We start from the raw sequence: 21,752 nt of genomic DNA on the forward strand, positions 1-21,752 counted from the left end.
CCTCGCCTGCCTGCTGCCGCCCGGGACAGCTAGGGCTTGGCCCGCAAACCGTGCGCTCTGGGCCACCTGCCATGGCTGGGGAAAAGAGCAGGTCCAGCACCCGCGGGGAGCACCGGCGGTACATAAGATTTTTATGTATGTTAGCCTACGCTAACAGACTCGCCTCTAGAAGCTGACACTGTAAGCTACAACTCTTCCTTAAAACAGTAGTTTTGCAAACACATTCCACCATTTTAGCTCCCCCTCCCTTTTTTTTTTTTTTAACCCCCCACTTTCAGTGTAATGCAGCAGCATTAAACCTGTACAAAAAGCTTTAAGGACACTTAATTTACTCCTCCATTAAGTCAATTAAAACACTGCAATTTAGCCTAAACCAACAGCGAACTCCACAGAAGAATTTAAACTGTTTTAACTAAAGCAGCACAATAGCCTGCAAGCACTAGACTGCGGTAACAAGGCAGGTGCTGTACCTACCCCATCATTCTGTACCCGAGAGAACAAAATCGCTAACAACAACCTCCACCTTTTCCCCATCCAAAGCAATGTGACTGTCAGAGCTCACTTAACCATGCAAACATAACTTATCCTTCATTGGAAAAACATATAGAAAAGCTTCATATGGAAGACTAGTGACAGCAAGGTCCTTTCAGACACTGCCCGCTGAATTTCCCATCTGTGGTCAGAACAAAGCAGATTTGCTTTTTAAAATCAAGCTTACGATAAATTCTTCACCGCTAATAGTTTCTAAAAAACGGGATCCTGTTTAGCTGATGAATGCTAACAGTATAACTAACTGCAATAAGACAACTTTTCTCCTTTACTTTCCTCCCCAACTGTTAAGTGTGACTAGAATCATGAAACAATCTCTACGCTTAAATTGCCATGTGTAACCAAATTATGTAAGCTCTCTGTTGCCACATTTTAGAGGCATGCTAATATATACTTCAATCAGTTATTCTTGGAAATAACCACCATGTCATCAAATGCATGTCATTTTTCATCACATCTGAGGAAAATTCTGTTGCATAATGACACACTTTCATCTGTAGTAAAAAAAAAAAAAACACCATACTTTCCATCTACGCGGAGAAACACAATTTATTTAAATAATCTCTGATCTGGGTCTTCTTGTACAAAAATAAATTCTTCAAGAGGGGTTTGATGATTTGTTGGCCAACAGCTTCTCTCACATGTATAAACTATAACAGTTCCAAATTCCACTGACAGATCTAAAAACAAAACAATAAAGATATGTAATGTAAAGGTATGAAAAATGACATAATCAGGGGCTATTGCTTATTGCTATACTTTAATGTCTGCCAAGTCAGGAGGTATTTTTCACATTCACTCTCCTACAGACACAGCGTTTTCTAATTTCAAAGATTTTAAAGCAAGCTGACTCAGAATTTTCAAAGAGCTTCTTAAGTGTCTGCAATCTTATCTGACAATATTTATATTTTCCAAGGCCTCATTTAAGAGGCAATAAAGCCAAATTACTCCCAGGGTCATGGAATTATCTATATTGCTGTTATTAAAGTTCACTAGTGAGTAAATGAAGTTGCAATCATAGTATCCATAAACCACAGTTATATATTTTGCTTAGTGAAATCTGTAATGGAAACGGAGTGGATTCTATATAAGATGATCACAGTAGTTAAGCACATCAGTGCGTGTGGTTAGCAAGAAACAATCCCAACTGCAGTTCACTAAACTTTCCCAAGACAGTGACTGTTTCTAGTATTCATTCAGCTAAGTCAAAGGTGAACACCTGAATCACTCTGGAGCATGCTGACCAGGGCTGGCATGAGCTGAAATTCAAATATTCTGTTGCTTCCACAGTTACTGCAGGGCGGAATACCTTTGTTAATGTTGGCTGGAGGAGATGTTATGAATAAAGGCTGGCCACCCCAAGAGTATCTAAGAGAAGAAAGGAAAAAGGTAGTTATTTTTTTAAATCTAAATTTAATCAGAATACTTACATGTTGGCAACAATGTTCAGGATTCTCTCAAACCTCTGAACGTGCTTGAAGCAAAAAACATTGTTACGAGCCACAATCCTTGCCTAAGCTTCAGATGAGTCATTAAACAAAGAATGAAGGTGGGGAGGGGGCAACACTAGAAGGTCAACACTTGGAAAGTCTTAAGCAAAGAGCTAGATTTAAGAGAGACAAACACTTTGAACGGACACCTCCAAAACATGCTGTACCTGAACTCATTTAATTAAGCAAACTACACTTTCCTGAAAAATAGAATCCTAACCAGTGGCAGTTAAAGATATTCAATATAGAATAGGTCTCACAACCACTGTAGTTATGACAGAACCGATGTTTTATTTATAAGACCTATCATAGCTCCACAACTAGCAGGAAACCAAGATCAAAGATGGTTTCCACTGAATGCCAAGCAGGGGATTCTGTGCTGTGGTGAAAGCTCAACGGAGATCTGGCAGCCCTGGAGAAACTGGGGTCTAACAGGCATACTCGCAATAGCCGTGAAGCGGAAAGGGAGGGCTACACAAAGACTGTAACTAGTGATAATCACAGGGATCACCAGAGGTGACATTTTAGAAGAATGGAAAATTCAAAGAGCATAATACTGCAAAATGATAGATACACTGAAAAAAAGTTGTCTGAAAATGTTGCCTGCACTCTGCATTAATGCATTTTCTGTATAATCTTTAATAGATAACTAATAAAAGTTTTTAATGTTTCTTATCTGTGTCACCAGTCCCTCAGGCTTTACCTCCTCATCAAAAAGGTACCAGTTAGTTCCACCAGGTTCTGGAAACTTGATAAGCAAAGGTCCTGTCACTACACTGAGACAGCTTGACCAGATAGACTTCGCTGGACTCTCTGGAACAAAGTTGTTAAAAACTAACACTTGGGATGAGCCACGAAAACCATGTGTATTATCTGGTACTATGAATAATTTATGATTTAAACTCTCTATTATACTTTCATTCAGAATTAACTCCTAATTAGGGAAAGCAGCTGCTCTGAGGTGAAATCTGCTTTTGTTCTAGGAAAAGCAATAGCTTTACAAGAACTGAAGACTGCAGGGTCCCAAGGGGTAGTCACAATAAGCTGCAAAAGAACCCAGGCTTTAAAACGAGTGATTTCTTACTTCAGTAACATCTCAAGGACTGTCCTGGTTTGGCCCAAACCAGGCCAATTAGTCTTAGAGAAACCAAGGTCACTGCTAAATTCCTCACTGCTTACGAGTGAAGAGCTGAAGGGGGGTCACACCTGCAGGGAGGAGCAGACAGGGCAGGTGACCCAAGATTGACCAACGAGGTATTCCATCCCATACACGTCATTCTCACTTTCCTATTTATCACTAACCCACTGCCTCCTGGAGGTGGGGCCCAGGAGGGACGGGCCCTCCTGTCTCCCACTGATTGGTACCAGCTTTGCCAATTCTTCAGTTAAAAGCCTGCAGGTGTGATGGCAGGGGGAGCTACTGCATTTTCCCCTCTGCCCGTGCTGGGGGGAGCAACTCTGCCTGAGGAGGATTTCCAAGCTCTCGATCTTGGTTTTGTATATACTTGATTATTTCTATTATTCTTATTACACTCTTTTTCATTACTATAGTTTATTAAAACTGTTTTAACTTTCCAACCCATAAGTCTCTCTCCCTTTTCCCTTTCCCTTGGGGCGGGGGGGAGAGGGTTAACAGAGAACGTCTGCCACCGGGTTAATAGCCGGCCCAGCTTTAAACCGTGACAAGGACTGAGACAAAAGCAATTACAACAAGCTTACAAAACTTCAGAGGAGTAAATAGCCTTGGAAATCTATCACAACAGCATACTACTGTGTATTATACTTTCACTTTAAAACCTCTATGCCTGGATTTCAGCGAGTCTTCAAAGACAGTTTGGGTCTGTTTTCATCAAGTCTTATGCTGAAGAAAGTCTCCAATAGACAGAGATCTGTGGTCTCTGATCCTGTTTGCTTCTCATCTACTCTGACTTTGTATAAAAAAGCCCAACCAGGAACTTAAGTCTGACGACAGAGGCATGGTAACAGCCCTCTTAGCAATTTTTTTTTTTAATTCAGGAGCAAAAATATACATCTATTTCCAATGAAATGGTTTATTTTGATGTACTCACAATCCATGCCTATGCTCTGTATCTCCCTGCTACAACCAAATGATAAGCATACCTTAGAATCTGAGCATGACACGCAGATACCCTTTTCATAAATTTATAGAACGTGTGGTCCCTGCTGTTCACTTCACTCTTCTCATATTTTTCATTATCACCTTCACCTGCAAAACTATGAGAAAACAAGAAAAGAAACAGAATTTCCAATAAGGTTTTCAGTATGATATGCATGCTTTAAATAAGCAATGGTTACTATACATTCACATTAAATTATACTAAGTACACTGAAAAAAACTATACACATTAAGAGGCAATTCCTGTTAGAAGTTGCAAGTGGACATTTTGCTTCTAGTTCTTTGGTTTCTGGTGGCTTACAATTACTAACAGTGTTTAAAACTACCACATGAGATTCAAATGCCCCAGAAACCTGCTTATTCCTTAAAAAAATAATTCCTTTAGTAACTTCTCAAAAGTTTTTCTAGTTTTTAAATTATGATGTTGTCTTCTAAATTTTGAATTAAGTGCAATTAAAATTCTATGATTCTATAAAGGTCACAAAACTCAACGGGAACACCAGTACTAAAAAGCATTCTATGCAGATTCTGCCACTGACAGTAGCTTTAGTTATCAAAAAAATTAAATGTTGTCCACAATTCAGGAAAAGTCACTGTACATGTTAATATAATCAAAAGAGAAATGGTCTGGATATAAGTGCTCACTGCGATCACCTAAAAGTTAATACTAAAAATATTTTCAATAGCTAGATTCAAAAATTGTTTTTCACACAACCTTTACAGAATCTTTGGGAGTCTTACCATCACCCCAGTCTCTAGTCAAAATCCCTAAGTAATTAAACTCTTAAAAATGCAATTGGAATATAAGAAAAGGTTTAGCTTTGTAAAGAAAAAAAAAAAAAAAAAAAAGGACAAATGTTACAGTATAAACTCATGCCATTAGCATAAGATGTTGCTTAAACCACACTGGCTTGGTTTCAGAGATCGACGGTCCACTGCTGTATCTGGAGCGCAAGGACATGCCAACTGCTCAGTCACTCAAAAATAGATGTATCTCTGAATAACTCAAAATTTGACAGAACTGGGTGCATTGTTATGTTCTTCCAGTAAGGTACTACACACCAACGACTCCTGAAGGACCCGGTTACGAACAAAAAACATTCAGATTTAGCAAGAGTCAGATTTAAATTATCCGTCAGCACACAGGAAACTACATAATCCTTTCAGTTTCAGCATGAAATCCAGACCTGTTCTCACCTTTCTGACATCAACTGTTCCAAATCAACACCCTCTCTCTGCTGATACTCCTTCAATAGCTTATCTGCATGATCTGTATCAAGGAAACCAGTGTAGTCTTCCTCATCCACAACACTAATGTAAAAGGGCTGGAACACAGGAGCTGAACTAGACGTCGCCATTACCATGCCCTCACTGACTGGAGGACGTGTATTCAGGGAACCTGACCCATACGTAGCTTCAGACAAGCGAAGCTGTTGGAACTGGGATGCACAGTCCACCTCGCTGGACACAGAGCTGCTCCTCACTTCGTTTAAGCCAAGCAGCTGAAGGGAGGCAGGAGATTCTGCTCCATCACAGACTCCCCAGTCATCTGCTTCATCACACCAATCCTTTGCAGCAAAGTTTGATTCTTGTTTCTGAGAAGAACAAAAAAAAAAAACAAAACCAAAAAAGGAAAAAGAACATTGTCAAGATCAGCCACTGCTTAGTGTTATCTCACGTATTTTCCTCACAGTGGTAGTTAGCAGCACACCCACATTTACTTTTCACAGCAGCACAGTTAGGGCAAAAAAAAATATCACACTGGAGAAACAGAACAAGAATTCACCAGCTTTTTGAATGGCCTTTGTACATCATGTTGCCATACCTTGGCTGCTGGCATGACCACTGATAGCTAGTTTGGGTATGTTTATCTCAATCACAGCTCCTGCACCACAGGTAAGCTCAAAGGGCAGAAAACAGAGGAAAATAATAACAATAACAACAACAATGACGACAATACCACCATCATTTTATCAGAGTAGAAGATCATTTACTACAGACCAAAATTTCATATTGCAACTGCACCGACTGAATAAACACTTTCTGCCTGTCATCACTAGTTTGATAGCCATCCTCTTCTTTCAATCTTCTTAAGCCAACATGCAGTTTTTCTTCAAAATCAAAAATACCTCAAATATATTAACAATAATTGAGTCAGATTAATTGACTATAATTGGTTTTAAATCTATTTAAATTAGAAAATAAAGAAAACATCTTAAAGATTTTATACTTAACGGCTTATACTTAAACAGTACAGCCCAATCATTTAAAGTTGAAAAATAACATTTATGTAGCTCAAGAAATTAAAGTATTAAATATCAGTTTTGACCACACAGTTGGACTACAATCTCCACTTTAAAACAAACCTAACACAGATCACAAACAAGAAGTTAATCTTCTAGTAAAAAATGTGTAGTACTCACAGTATCAAAAATTCCACGACCATGACTTCTCCACATGACCACATACATGACTCAAAACTAGCATATAGCACAGCTGCTTGGGAAATGTTATGGTCACTTAAACAAGTAATGTTATGTGATACTTAAACAAGTATATATAAGGTGCGAAACTCATCCAACTGCATTTTTATTTTAAAACCTCATCAATACTGCACTCCATACAGCACACGGAAACAAAGGACAGAACCCAAGAAGGCAGTTCGCTAGTTATACCTGTTTTAGGCTGTAATCTTGTGCTGCTTTTTCTTGTGGCTGCAAATACTGGGAGCGCAGCACCTTCCAGCTTTAACAAGCCGTGTGGGGGGGAAAAAAAAAAAAAAAAGACATGTAAGGAACAAAACATTTGAGCCGTAGTAACATTTACTATTCCCGTTTCGGAATAAAACCGCAGGGCACGCCCTCACCTCCGGGGCGCTCCCCAGCAGCCCTTCTCGGCACAGGCGAAGACGTTGGCGACGCGGTGGAAGGGGGACCCCCCCAGCGGGCAGTACACCTGCACCAGGTGCGCCAGCGCCCTCCCGCACTCCCCGCAGCAGGGAGAGTCCGGGCGCACGGAGGGCACCCAGTCCTGAAAGGCGAACGGCACAGGCGCGGCTGGAGAGGCTCCGAGGGCGCCCGGCGCCTCGGCCGCCCTCCGGGCCGCCAGCCCCCGCAGCGCAGGGCAGGGCCCCTCCGCCGCCCCGCCCCGCCCCGCCCCGTCCAGGCCCGGCCCTACCGCGGAGCCGCCCAGCTTGTTGGTGGCCCAGGCGGGGGCCTGCCCGCCTCCTCGGCACGGCCCCACCAGAGCGGCGTCGCGCAGCCCCAGCAGCACCGGCGGCCCCGCCGCCATGGCAGCACCACCCCGCCCGCTCCGCTACGGCGGCCGCCAGCGGACACACCCCGCCGGCCGCTGGCGGGGACGCGCGTGTGCGCGGCCAGGCGGGGCCGGGAGGTGGAGGAGCGCTTAGTTGTTTACGTGTTGGTTTTGCTTGGGACGATAACTCAGCTTTCTTAGTATTGACCTGAGGAAATCACCCCAGTGACCTATTTTTAGTTATAATACATAACGCCAAAGGTAACTAAGTTTCAGGCCTCGTTATGAGTTTCTCTCAGATAATTTTAGTACCGCACAAGAGTTTACGACTGAGCGCTCAAGCCAGAGAGTGACTTGTTAACCAATTTCTAACTTCGGCTTCTTAGGGCTGGGTGAGTAACAGAGTCACAATAAGCTTACGTGTTATAACTGCAAAAGAAGGGACAAGGCAGCACAGTGATATGGAAAAACTGATTGTGGCAACGCATAAAAGAGCTACTCCCAGGAGGTCAGCTTTGCAAAAAGAGCTTTCTCAATGACCGTACTTCCTAGAAAGGTTGCTGTATTACTTCCTCCAATATGCAGACCTTCCTTCGTGCACACTGTATTAAAAAATCAGCCAGCTGCTAGGAAATGCCTTGCTGATGACACAAAGAACTGTGCAAAACTGGCCTGTTCCATTTTTGCAATTTTAGCTCTCCTATCTGGTATTCGTGAGCCTGCCTGGTTCACAGCTGTTCCCAGGCGAAGGAAAAAAAATGCATTAATTGTTTATGTTCCTGTGATGAATGCACTTCTACCCTGAAATGCATAAGAACAGGCCACAAGGAGGGCAAGGAATGTTCCTATTCAGGTTTTTCAGGTACAGTATTATTGTTCAAGTGCACTGTTGTGAAGTGCTTCAAAAGCCAAGCAAGTGTCATACAATGATTTTGCTTGAAGTTTTCTTAGTCTTAGAGAAGGACTTACTCAGTCTTATAAAACAAAGTACAGCACTAGCTACCATTTTTAGAGTTATATTTACAATCTCTTGCTGTTTTTTTCTCTTAAGCACTGAACCACTGCAGCTGTATCAGGTTTTTCACAGCCAGTGTAGTGGCAATTCTCTGCAATCAGTGTAACAAAAGACTGACAATTTTCTTACATTAATTATTCTACTTACTCCTCCGTAGGTAGTACTTTCTTCAACAACTGAGTCACAGTGAACAGTCATCAGCTACACTGCGTTGGGAATCCTAAGTGATCTTGCAGAATTCCCTATTCCTTCCATCACAGCTGAAGACCGGAGTCACGTTTCATGTAAAAGCTGTGACATAAATAAGTTACAACAGCATGCACAATACTGAGTATTTGCAAGTTTGAACAAAGCAGTATCATAAATGGGTGTGCAAATGGATTTTTTCCACAGGAACACCAACGTGTGGAAAGCTACAATATTAAAAGGTCAGTAATAATATTGAATACCATTAAAATACTAAAATGTGGAACAATACACATTTTTAAATTAATTACTTCATCTTGTTTTTCAGGACTGTCTGTTATCAGAGTTCTGTCTACAACTCCCTTCTCTGAGATAGCCCTATGGAACAAAAGCTTTGACAGAGGAGAGATGACCTGAGGAGCAGAAATGGCACATTCACAAATTGTGCACTCTTTGCCAGGAAGGGTTGAAGAACAGATAATCACACCACACAACAGTCTGTCAAAACCCTAGAGCCTTGAGACTCGGGTCCTGAAAAGAAAGCTGAAAAATTCATATCTGAAACCCTTTAGGATGAAGAAAGAAACTGGGCACATTTCTAGCTTCTTGGGTATGATTTAACCTCTCGGAATTAGCCTGTATCAGTTAAGCGGAAGAAAAGGAAGTTACAAAAAATTAAAAGCGACATTTATTTATAACAGTTTACAAAACTAGAAAACAAGCAGAGATTTTCTGTCCTTATTTGTGAGATCTCAAGCCCATCTCACTGATGTTTTATGATGGATGCTCTGCTCCCTACAAGCTATTTCCAATTAAAGAAAGTGGAAAGAGGCTGTAAGAATGACAACTGACCATTCTCTTCTGAAAGAAGAGGGGAATAAGCATAGAACATAGTCTGACACTTATGATATATTGTGTATAGATGATTTCTTACAGATTTCAATATATTTGTGAATTTCCCCCCTTATCCTCCCTTCTCATAGGAGCATTATTCAGTTTTGATATCCACTGGGTGGATACCATGGTGTTTTTGAACCTGAAAGATTGCAGGTTTTTTTCTGCTTGCTTCATTAAACAGTGATTTTTAGTCCCACAAACATTCCAAATTTCCCTTGATTCTCTCCTTTCACTGTGATTGTGACAACAGATTACACAATAGTGAGTTAGAAGGTGATTATTAAACTCTTCATCCTGACAAACTAATTTTGTTTGACTTTACTTTGGGTTTTAAAAGCAAACTGTACCCTCCACAACTCTTATAAATCTGTGTGTTCTCTCCTTTCTTTCATCATTTGTTTTGTGAGCTGTGTCCAAAACTCCATTTTGCGTTCTTTCAGCTTCTTTGCTGCCTTTTGCATTACGTCTATTTCCAGGTATCTTTCATCCAGATTGTACTGAGGCCAATGGACCAAGTCTTCTCCGTTGGGATTTCTGGAAATAATATAACGAAAAGTTAGCTTTCCATTTGCCTATCAGTTGTGCTCTGACTGCTCAGGCTGAGAGCATTTCAGAAAACTAACACGAGGTCAGATGATGTGATTCTAGTACCTGAATAGTTGGTACTTTTTATCAAAATGATCATCAGTGGAATAGCAAACGTTTAATAATTGCCATTACTTTTGGATCTAAAACTCCATTGCAGATGGAGTAATAGCTCTTGGATATTTTTTTTTTGGTCTGCAGGTTCATTTAAAAGGTTTTTCTTGCAATCACTAAGAATAGAAACAATTTGCTTCAATGTTTGTCTTAACTTCTGCCAAATTTGTAGGAACCACCATGTAAGTATTGCTATTATGTTTCAGGCAACACAGACAAAACTTGAGCTGAGTTATCATTATGATTCTCACCCATTTCTAGCAAAGTTAGTCCAGTATCTCATAACAGTTCTGCTAAGTTTATTTTCTTCTTCTGTAGCATACCCTGCAAAGTAAGAGATGAATGGCAACATTAAAAACTAAATAATTGAAAAAGTAGCAGCTATATCAACTACAATACACTGTAATCAGTTCTACCTGTTACTTTGACCCATGGGAGTTTTACCTGAGCAGAGCTCTAGGAGAGAACTGCAGATGAATGATTTAATGAAAAGTAACTGCTACTAAAGACAGAAAACATTTATGTTAACTCCGATGTTTCTAGAGAGAAAGTCTATTCTAAAGCCCTCCAGTAAGTAAAATGAATAATAATGATGTTTTAAAAGGAATACTTCAGTAAGCATGGATACATCACCGGCTAAGAATGGCTTTCCAAAGACAAAGGCAATCTCATCTCCGTGATCTGCTTTTACAAACTCTGGTACAACACCTGCCACTGAACTTGGTCGATGTTGAAATTCATAAAAGTAGACTGGGTTGCCAGCATCTAGTAGAAAATATACAGAAGAGTGTTAGTTTGAGAGCTGAAAATACCTGCCACCAAAGATGATAAACTTTCATTACAAGCTATTTTGGCAAAATGAAAACTCTATCAGTTCTTTCGATAATGAAGTGTGATGCATACTGTCCACAAACACACCCCAGGATGAAATTCTAAATTTCTTCTAACAGATGCTGAATTAGAGACTCACCTCTATGGTACCTAGCCACTTCAATAGCCGAAAGAACAAAGAAAGGGTCTCCTATTGCATCAAGAACGCCATCTCGCACCTGAGCACGGTTTTCTGCGTTCCCTATGTATTCATTGTACACCTGATCAACAACTTCAGAAGTAACACCCTGAAATGAACAATAAAAATACTTCTTATAATGGTGATGAATGTTATAAAGAGTAACAGCACTAATTGAGTGTGCCATCTGCACGTCCCTGACTAAATCCCAGACATTACCTTCTTTCAGAGAAAATCCTCAACTGTGCCAGAGTGTGGCTCAGAGCTCAGAACTGGAAGTTACACAGCTACCAGATATAGATGTTCTCAGGGAAAAGAGGTTTGCAAGATCTAAAGATCGAACACCTTTAGATAAACATCAGTCAGTGATGCTGATAAATACAGTAGTCTGGTCTCCCTTCTGTGGAAATAACCCTCAAAAGAGAAAAGAAATCTTGCTGGATTTCATCAAATCCATTTATTGTTGTAGATGGCCATAATTTACTCCCTTTCAGAACAAGCCTGGGCTCTGCCTTTCCAAGTTCACGATGGATGTCTGTGACACTGAATGATCCATTGCAAGTACTGGCCATGTTTATAAAGTCCTTAATTCTTACCTATTGATCTGCATTTTTCTATATGTAGTAGTTTCAGGAGAGCACAAAGGAACCCAGAAGGCTAAGAGGTTTGTACATTATAGGGAAGCAAAAACTCAAGACATCTAAACAAAGGTCTCTCAGTGCCATTATAAACATCTCAGGTTATCCTTTCTAGTCTCCAACTACTGCTTCAGACTGGTGTGTTCTATACGTCTTGTGTCATACCTGCTGGCACCATGTGTGTCTTGGCTAACCTAGGGTATCTAAAATGTCACAAGAGATCTATGTTTAGGTACCTGAATCACTCCTGGATTTCCATAGAACTCCTTTTAAAAAAGAGGGGATTTAGGATAGAAATTTAACGTGTATTTTCAATTGCTAGTGGCAACAGGAATACGCCATGTCTGCTGCCCATTACTGCCCCATGGTAGGAAGCTGCCAAACAGAACAAAGTTTGCCTCTAAAATATACCCCTCCGGAAGTACAAATATAGAACCAGACCAGTGAAGAAGCAGCACTGGGTTATTCTGAAAATGTTCTCTTACCTTAAGTGATAATGCTAAGGCGCTCTGTAAAATTTGATGTGCAACATCTTCATCCAGACCATCTGTGTAAGCAGGAAATTTCATCATCTGTGTGATACACAGAATCATATTTATTAGAAAATCTTGTATTAACAAAATTATATCTAACTAGTGACATTATGAGTCTCTTACCATAGGAATTACCCATCCAAATTCACAGTTATTTACTCCTATTATATATGGGACTGCATTGATCGCTTTTTCAGATAGTAATTGCCTGGGACTCTTCGGAAAAAATACACCATCTGCAGATGCACTGATGAACAGGGAAGGCTGGAGGAAGAAAAAAAAACAACAAAAATCAGATAGCTTCATTAATACATGAATTTAGCTTCTAGAAAAAAAATTTTCAGATTTTTACTGTAGTTCCAAAGCAAAACAAAATGCCAATTGAAAATATAAGAAGTAATTATTCAAGCCCTCTCTAAATTTCATCTGACAGATTCTCTGCACTAGGCAGAAGATTCTGTGAAGATTAGCATTATGTTTTTAATGTTTGTGAAACATAGGTGATCATGTCCAATTTACATCTCTTCTTAGTTCAGTCCTGTTATGGATGTGTGGAGCAGTAGTGGAAAAACTAACTTCTGTGTTGAAACTGCAAAGGAATATGGAAGCCAGCACCGTGATAAGAAATTTTAAGTAGGACATAATATATTACATTAATTAATTTTCAGGTTGTCCAGGAGAACCTGTGACATTTCATACAGTCTTTTCCTTCCCCTGGTAGAACATGACAGCAAAACACAAGTAGCTCAAAGTTCATGCAGAATGAAAGGGAAGTAACCTGTTTGCATTTTTCAAGTGAGGTATAACATAGCTGCAGCGTTGTCAAATCCTGAAAAGGTCAAGAAAGTCAGATGTTACAATCACTTCAAGCTCTCCAAATATTACAACACACAAATAGCATACTCTGTTATGATAAAGTTTGAAATGTCATTTAAATGCAAGAAGTATAATTTCACTTACCATTTCTAGTGTTATCTGTACTATCTCTTCTTCTGTTTTTTCTCTTAAGCATTCAACTAGTGCAGCTGAACTGGATTTTTCACAGCCAGAGGCAGTGGCAATTCTCTGCAATCAATAAAAACAAACCCTCACTTTTTCAGTTACTTCCCATAGAAGGCTCTACGTGACACCGAGCCTGAGAGCCCAGCAGGGGGGAGTCTAAACTTCTGCACGAGGATCACTGAAGCCAGATATGTTCCAGCTGCAGAGGTAAAGAATAGGAAGCCCTCATAACCCTTCACACTGTGGGCTGAGCAGAAGGACAAAACATACTCCTCCAAAATATTTTTATACAGAAATAGACGGAGATAGTCATTCTGGTAAGTAACATGCTGGGCTGAGAAGGCAGGATGACATAAAGGAGTTAGAGTGATGCAGTCAGAATGCAACCATGTAGATGGTATCAAAGAGCACTTTATACCATTCCTGATGATGTCTTATTGGGTGGATTAACAGCTGTCATTAGAGAGACAGAGCTCATTATAATGTTGCCTCTTTTATATCCCAGATTATCAAATCTAGGCTCCTGGAAGTTGTTTCTTGTAGTTGAAAAAAAAAATGGGGTTGAAGTCAGCTCTTCTTTTCAAATATAAACAAATTGAATAAAGTCTTGTTTATTTCACACAACAGGCATCAAACAGGAGGGGAAGAGAAGAGTATTCAGAATCTGGTGCCATTTTCCAGCCAAAAATTATAGCTCAACTTTTCTTGACGACAGTGCATGTTATAGTATTCCTTTACATTTCACACTTTTTCCCTGCCTTCTCTCTTCGCTTCCCTAGTCTTTTGCTTTCACTCAGACATATGTGGATATTTGGGTATTTGAAAAGCAAAGCATCATTAAACATGTACTATTTGCACACAGAAATACCCTCTTTAGTGACTGTGGTTGTAGTTTTACAAGAAAAAAAATCTGTTGCTACATTTTGGAATAAACAGTTTAAGATACGCAAAACTATCTGGAAAAATAATTGAAATTACCACAAAATACCCACTTGTGTTTCCTCCTCAGGCTGGTCAGTGAACAAAACCCTGGCTGCAGTACCACTCTCTGAAATGGCCTTATGGAACAAGCCCTTCGCCAGGGGAGATAAGACCTGTAAAAAAAAAAATCAAGATCAGGCTTTACAAGCATGACAAGCATTATGTTCTGAGCACTGACTTGGAATTTCAATATCAGGAATTGCCATTTAAAACATTTTGAAAACAAATGTCATAAGACTGTTACTCTGTAGCCTCTGATCATAGTTCAGCTCTGCAAAGGGCTTTGGCAGCACTATCAGGGATAGGGAGTTCATGCCTGCCTTTTCCCCTCCCATAGCATCTTGCTTCCAAGAGCTCATGGAACTACACTGCAAGCCAGATATGGCTCGAATATAACTGTGTCCAAGATAGTCTGGCTGTGCTGCAGAAGGGGAATAAAGAACGATTGGCCAGAGGGCAGGAGCTTAGGAAACAGGAATTTTTATCACATGTATCACTGAACCCTGGTTTCACTGTGTGATCTGTACCAAATTGTGAGAGACTGGAGAAGAACCACCTCTTAGCCAATGTGCTCAGTGTTAATGTAAAAATTTTACATTATCACTGGGTCACAAAATACATGTCTAATTCAGCTGTTGTGACTATTTGCCTTGGTTACTTTGCACAAGTGACTGTCAAAGCAAACAGGAAATAGGCAGTACATCCTCTTAAAGGACTTTTCTCACAGGGATAACTTTTTTGGTTTTTGGCACTGCAAAAAAAAAAAACCAAACCAGAATTTAATTTAGTAGATGAGGAATAACATTTTGGGTCTGAACGACAAGATTCGGGTATGAAAAGAACGTTGTCATCAATCAGAAGCTGTATTGATATCACTCTGTATTATAGACCAAGGTGATGTGTCATTTACTACAAAACCATCCCTTTTGTCTCCCTGACTTTTCATGCAGGTACTAAAAATGAATGTGGACAGGGTTTTTTTTCTCCCCTAAGTAATTAAAATTCAGTATTACTGTGAACTTACAAGAGCAGAAACGCTGACTCCTCCTGCAGATTCTCCAGCAATAGTGACGGATCCTGGATCTCCTCCAAAATGTATGATATTTTCCTGAATCCACTGAAGAGCTGCTACTTGATCCAAATACCCCCAGTTACCTCGGGCATGCTTATCACCAGTGCTGCACCAAAAGAATAGATTTGTTTAAATGATCAATGCAAGAAAAAAGACAGAGAAAAATACAATCTGTGGTATAAGAAATCAGCTGCCATTCTCTACACAGAGCTTTTCTACACAACTGAAAAATAAATGGCTCAGAAAGCATTGAGACTAGAGTAGCAATGAAACAAGAACAGACATGGAAGCTGACTTGGGACTTGTAAATTGATCCCAACTGTTGCATATGTAATTAACAAACATATAGTTTCTTTGCATAAGCAAGTATTCTGCACATCTCTTCACAAAGGCTTTGCACACATAATTTTGGAAATCACTTAGCAAAAATTGAGATAAAATTTCTTACCTAAAATATCCAACAATACCTAATCTGTACTGAATTGTTACAACCACCACATTGTCAAAGGCTGCTAATGCTGAACCATCATATGATGAAGCTGCTCCAAAAATCAATCCACCTCCATGGATCCATACAAAGACCTGGAAAGACAAAACCAGGAACAACCCAGCACAGATAAGAGCTCCCAGTGACTTTCAGATTACATTTCACAAATGTTAGAAGTCTTTCAAATGAGGCCTGCAGCCTTATAAAATGGCATTGATTTTATTAAATATTTACATTATACCAGTGCCCCATGACTTTTCAGATTATTCAGAGGAAATCAAACATTATGTAGCTAAAATGTCAATAAAATTTTATTTGTAAAATAGGGTTTTGTGTATCTTTTAAACCCCAGCAAATATTTACTGGGGCAAAGCATGTAACTTTATCATCATCACAAAACTGCAAAGTCTGCATATAGTACAGGTTGTAGGTTTGCTGTAAAATAATTTTGCTAGAGGTTTTATAATTTTGCTTACAGGCAGCATCTCCTGTTTTTCTGTAGCAATGGGTGTATACACATTTAGGTATAAGCAATCTTCAGACATTTGGAGAAGAACTTTTTCTTTTCTATTAGTAATATAGTCTGAAAAAAACTGTCCTTTTACTTTATCCTGTAGACACCTGAATAAATGAAAAAATAACAAACAACAGAAATAACCAAATCAAAAAATAACAAGCATCAGAAATAACTAAAACTTCAAAGCTATGAAGTAGCTTTTTTGTAATTCCATATTGAAGTAGAAACCAGAAACCAATCTCTAGTACATTTCTAGATTGTTGGCAACAGAGAACATAAAATATTTTTTTCACTTTTAATCTACTTTCTTCCTTTGACCTGGCATTAAGGAGATCTGTAAAAAGAAGCCACGGTCTACAGCAGTGCACAGTGACATGCAGATATAATTTTGCACATTTCAAAATATTACAGAAATATACCTGCAAATACATATGGCTATGAATTACTTCAATGAAAATGCAAATTAATTATTTTATATCTTCAATAGCTTTTTATATTGTAATGGTAGATATTAGGCTTAAGGCACTAAAGAAGGGCAGTAGTACAAATGGAGTAAGACATTTACAGTATAGACTGGAACTGGTCTGCTTTCTTATCTTCTTATCTTAAGCATGTGACTCACTCGGCACTTTTTTCTTTTATCTTTTTTCTTATAAAGATGTCTTCAGAAATGCATTCATTGTAACAGTTGCAGATAGTAATGAGATGGCACCAAGGAATTTATCTTTGTGGTTTTTGATTGCCCTGTACATCAGCATCCTGGAATTGCATATAATATAAAATTATTAAAAAGATCAACGGTTTTGTCATTGTCTTACATTGGTGGGTAGGAAGTGGCATCTCTGACACCTTTCCATGGCTCAGGTGGCTGAGGTTCAGAAAACCTCAGTGGTCCAATCGGAGGCTTAGCAAAAGGAAGTCCCAAAAAGACATTTATACTCCTCTCAGCTGCATCTACTTTAAATTGGTACCCTCGGACTCTCCCATATTTAGTCACCACTTCTGGTTGCTCTGCTTTTTGTCCTGGGGGATGTAAGCACAAAATCACATAATTGGTCTATTTGCAAGTAATTGCCAGATTTATAAGAGCTTCAGCTACTAAAATATACATCTTTTGTTTGCTTAAACAATTTATTTTCATACATAAGGCTTCAATAAACTAATCAGTATAGCTTACATTATTTCAGCCTTGATTCTGATTGGTTTGCATGTATAATCTCCCTCAGGTATATCATATGTATTGTCTTACTATCTACACACATTAGTAGTTGCATATAGATCTTAATCCTTTTTGATCCAGGTTGTTAGTTAAAAGTCCAGTAGATTGCTGTCATTAAGAAAAGGCATTTCCTTATTAAGAAAAGATCTGTTAATGCACAAAATATATTCTGGACCCTTGATAGTATGTACAGACAAAAGAAAAAGCTTCTAACATACCTGAAAATAGACTGGCATTTTAAGATCAGCGTTAAAGTTCTCAATATCAAATTACAAATGTGGTACAGTGGTCTGCTCTGCCTCAGCAGACAAGATTTTGGGACAGGAATTTGAGTTCTCCATTTGCAAAAAAGGCAAACAAGACAAATGACTAAAAACATCACAAAAAGAAATTAAGAACTATTTGCTATTCAGACTTAATTTCTATGCAGCAAGGTTGGGTGCCCAGCTCCTCTGATACAGCTGGGGTTCCCCTAGGTGAGCAAGCTGCGCATGTGCTCTATTTCCTTACAGAAGACAATAGATAAAAACCCTTCTGAAGCTTACCAGTAGCTACAAGCACTGTGACCCCGACGGTGAGAATCAAGGACAGCAGTGATGTGTCCTTTCCAGTTGCCATTTTGCAAGCTAGTCACATATTTACCTCCTCACTGTGTTGCCTTATATACTCTGTTAAGTATGACTGTTACGCAAGGGAAACGCTGATTAGGAAAGTCTATTCTCAAGCTGTGAGCCAGCCAGAGGAGCTGCCCTGCCTGTGGGCCACTCCTCCAAGGGGACTGCAGGGCAACTCAGCTGCACGTGGGAGCAGGGAGACCTCCTGCCTTGCAGAGTGGCTCCACAAGTTTCATATTGGGTCCCTAGTGCTCCTTATAAATCTTATTCTCAAAACCTCAGGCATTGACTACGTGCTTTAAAATGCTTTGAAAACAGTGTTCCATTGCACCAGGACATTCGTACTGCTGCCATCTTTCACAATGAAGTTAGGATTTCCCCAGGCTACACAGTGAAGAGACCAGGAAGGGAACTACACTTTTCCTTTATTACATCTGTTTACTTCATTTTGGTATTAATATCTCAATGTAAGGAACACAAAATATAGCCACAAAGAGCAAAATCCAAAACAATACCCCTGAAAAACATGCTTTTGCTGCAGTAAAAGTTGCTGAGTTTTATTCTCACAAAAGGATATTTTTTGACAAAAACAATGCCAGAAAAATCTTAGCTTTTCCTGCAGGGTGGACACTCCACCTGTCACTCAGTCCTGTGTGTTCAGGGTTGTTTGTTTGGTATCTTACACAATACGTGAGTTTTGCTACACTAAAGAGATGATTTCTCAGCTTTTGTAGTGTGGGAACAGTATTAAAGGATTTGGGTGGTAGCTATACATTTAATGCCTCTGAAAAATCAGGAGGGTTTATGGACTTCTGCATGAACTTACATCTGTCATTGGACTCACATCTATCATTGGAGCATGATATGAAAAAGAGAGAAGAGAGAGCTGAATAGAAATAAGAGAGATTTTCTGCCCACATTAACTAAGAGATTGTGTTAGTTTTACGTAAGCTTTGGGCTCTGCTGCCTTTTTTTTTTTTTTTTTGATGAAGGTCAGTAACTCTTGGCCCAGAAAGACTGGTTTGCAATTTTATGTAACAAGAATTCTGAGTTGTCAGAGACAGCATTTCTATAGATTAGTCTACTGTTTGCACCTTTGTTTTCAGCTAAGTGGGCCATAAAGACCCACAGTCATTAAATTAGTTAAGCACATATATTATGCACCTAGTAGTCCTGTGGCTGTGCTTGTGTACTTTACTCCTAAATTCATCTGCACAGGTGCGATTTACAGCCCTTGTAGGTAAATCCCAGTCAACTTTAAACTGGACTGGTTAGACAGCGAACTGTTGGCTGGTAGCTTCAGGTGTACAGGTTTAGTGCATGCTGAATATCTTAAGCATGCACTGCATAAACATTTGCTCTGTTCATCAGGAGACTCCTGCCCTTTGTACTGAGCTCTGTGCTGCAGCGCTACACTGTTAACAACGCGAGTGTTACGCTAGTGTGCTCGTCAGCTGTTTCGGAGTGTATGGTTAGTGTACAGTATACATGGCAAATGGAACAACATTGTAAATTTGAGCTTCTAAGAAAATATTGTGGACAATAACATCATTGCAGAATTTTTATAGCTGTATAGATGTTCTCTGGGAGACTTTTTTCTTGTTTCGCAAGAGTGACATTCACGACACTAAAGGTCAATAAAACTGGTCTGGGATTAGTCTGCCTGTTATGAATGTACAGTCTATACTGTACTGATAGATGTATGCACTGTCAAATGCAATGAATGGAAATAGATGCCTGGGGTACAAGTGATGGAGTTTAGTATAAGCTATCTTCTGCCTTTATCTGAGTGATAAAGGTTTCCTAGAAGCCAAAGGCAGAAGTACTGTGTAGTAGTAAGCTCTGCACTCCTGTTTTCCTGCTTGAATACTGTTGCATATTCTCTCACTATTTCCACTTACCTTGGACTGCTTTGGTTCCTGGCACAGGAAAACTGTTTCCATGCGAGGTGGAACTACAAGAATCCCTGCTTCTGACACAGCTTCCATCCTGATGGGCATGCATGCCCCACTTACTTATGACCCGCAAGCTACAGGAGTCGTCCTTTGCTACGAAGCCAAATGCTGTGTACTCTGCTTGCTGCTCTTTACTTTTGCTGTAACAAACTTCATTTATCTCCATAAACAACTTATTTTCTATCTCCTGATCTTTACTTATTTTACTAAACTCTGTCCTTTCCCATTTGCTTTCCCTTTATTTTCTCCTTCATTTGCTATTCTATTTTCCAAGCCTTACTCTTCAATCTTTGTTCTACTCACTACTTCTCTCTCAAGTACCATTCTGCAAAATATCTCAGCCCACAGCCCATCCACTGTCCCAGAGAAGCAGCCATTCTGAAAATATTACCAGTGCAAACCAGTTTCTGCAAACTCTGCCAATCTTACTTACAATAAGATAATAAACAAATGGGATTTTAGATCCCTACAGCCTTGCCTGTAGATAATTTGTATGGATGTACAAGCATGACCTATATGCTCTGCAAATGTGGGAAGTCTTAACTCTAGTGACATAGACTAAACTTGTAGAATCTGGAGACAGTGCTACGTACCTGGCAAGTGGAATTCTTGAATCCTGTTTCGCACTTAATTTTAAGAGAGAACATTTTGCAGCTTACCCTCAATCAGCGAATAATGCATAAATCAGGGATTAATCAAAAAAATCCTGCCATATGATGACATTTGCCTCTTTATACTTTAATGCACTGCTGCCTTTCTTGATTTCAATAGCTGAAAAATAGAGACAAATATCACATTTACAGGCCCATAATCGCATAAAAGGTCACAATTACATTTTGCCTCAAGTACGTATGGTAGAAATGTTTAGAAGTCTGCATTTAAAACAGGGTCAGTTTGTTTTCCTACTCAGCCCCTCATGAGTATCCAATGAAGCTGGAGTGTATAAAACTTAGAGCTAGAGTCTATGAAGCTAGTGCTTGGACAGCTTTAACACTCTGTCTCTTTAGCATGTGGTAATCTCACATCAGAATGTCTCTGGGATGGGACAGAGTATCAGAGCAGTCACCCCTAAGTAGACAGGTTGACATTTTCCACTGTCATTTATTTTTAGCACTGTGCCTTACTTTTAGCACTGTGCCTGTGCATGAGGTCAGTTCCACTGCACTTCTCTGCGTACACTTACAACATAAGCATATATTCTGTGCACATACATACAATGCTGCCTGTTTATGTCCTTTTAAAGGGAGTGGTTCAGGACCTCAGAGGAACTGTATATGCAATGAAAATGTATCAAGACTATTTTGAGATTATATTCCCCTCACAAAACATGTTAGCTAAAACAAAGGAGAATGGACAGATGCTTACCAGGAATTTCCACTTACCAAAACAGCAATTGTGCTAACAGTCTAACCCTGCCTCCTGAGTTCTGACTGGCAACAGAATTTGGGCAGAAAGAGGTAGGAAATCCCACCCTGTTTCTTTCAATAAAGTCATTCA

At 39.6% G+C, this 21,752-nt stretch overlaps 2 protein-coding genes across 3 annotated transcripts; both read right to left on the reverse strand.

The window, feature by feature from the left end:
• Nucleotides 1-1,080: 1,080 nt before the first annotated feature.
• On the reverse strand, nt 1,081-7,485 carry PDCD2L (programmed cell death 2 like). Of its 2 annotated transcripts, none has more exons than XM_068411379.1 (7): nt 7,354-7,485; nt 7,043-7,206; nt 6,852-6,921; nt 5,374-5,771; nt 4,161-4,274; nt 1,859-1,917; nt 1,081-1,229 (listed from the first exon to the last, which is right to left on the reverse strand). In XM_068411379.1, exons 1-7 carry the CDS (start codon nt 7,465-7,467, stop codon nt 1,099-1,101), a joined length of 1,050 nt encoding a protein of 349 aa, XP_068267480.1. In that variant the 5' UTR covers nt 7,468-7,485; the 3' UTR covers nt 1,081-1,098. The 2 variants fall into 2 exon arrangements, with proteins under 2 accessions (XP_068267480.1, XP_068267479.1); XM_068411378.1 differs by having other exon boundaries at nt 1,769-1,917.
• Nucleotides 7,486-9,297: 1,812 nt separating this feature from the next.
• On the reverse strand, nt 9,298-18,368 carry LOC137669223 (fatty acyl-CoA hydrolase precursor, medium chain-like). The gene is made up of 14 exons (XM_068411201.1): nt 18,232-18,368; nt 17,286-17,490; nt 16,427-16,571; nt 15,912-16,045; nt 15,416-15,569; nt 14,403-14,504; nt 13,369-13,473; nt 13,187-13,237; nt 12,532-12,672; nt 12,361-12,447; nt 11,199-11,346; nt 10,862-10,993; nt 10,480-10,552; nt 9,298-10,063 (listed from the first exon to the last, which is right to left on the reverse strand). The coding sequence occupies exons 1-14, from the start codon at nt 18,302-18,304 to the stop codon at nt 9,889-9,891; spliced, it is 1,725 nt and encodes a 574-aa protein (XP_068267302.1). The 5' UTR covers nt 18,305-18,368; the 3' UTR covers nt 9,298-9,888.
• Between the last annotated feature and the right edge of the window lie 3,384 nt (nt 18,369-21,752).

The sequence above is a fragment of the Nyctibius grandis genome, chromosome 12, assembly GCF_013368605.1.
Source record: "Nyctibius grandis isolate bNycGra1 chromosome 12, bNycGra1.pri, whole genome shotgun sequence".
Lineage (NCBI taxonomy): Eukaryota > Metazoa > Chordata > Aves > Nyctibiiformes > Nyctibiidae > Nyctibius > Nyctibius grandis.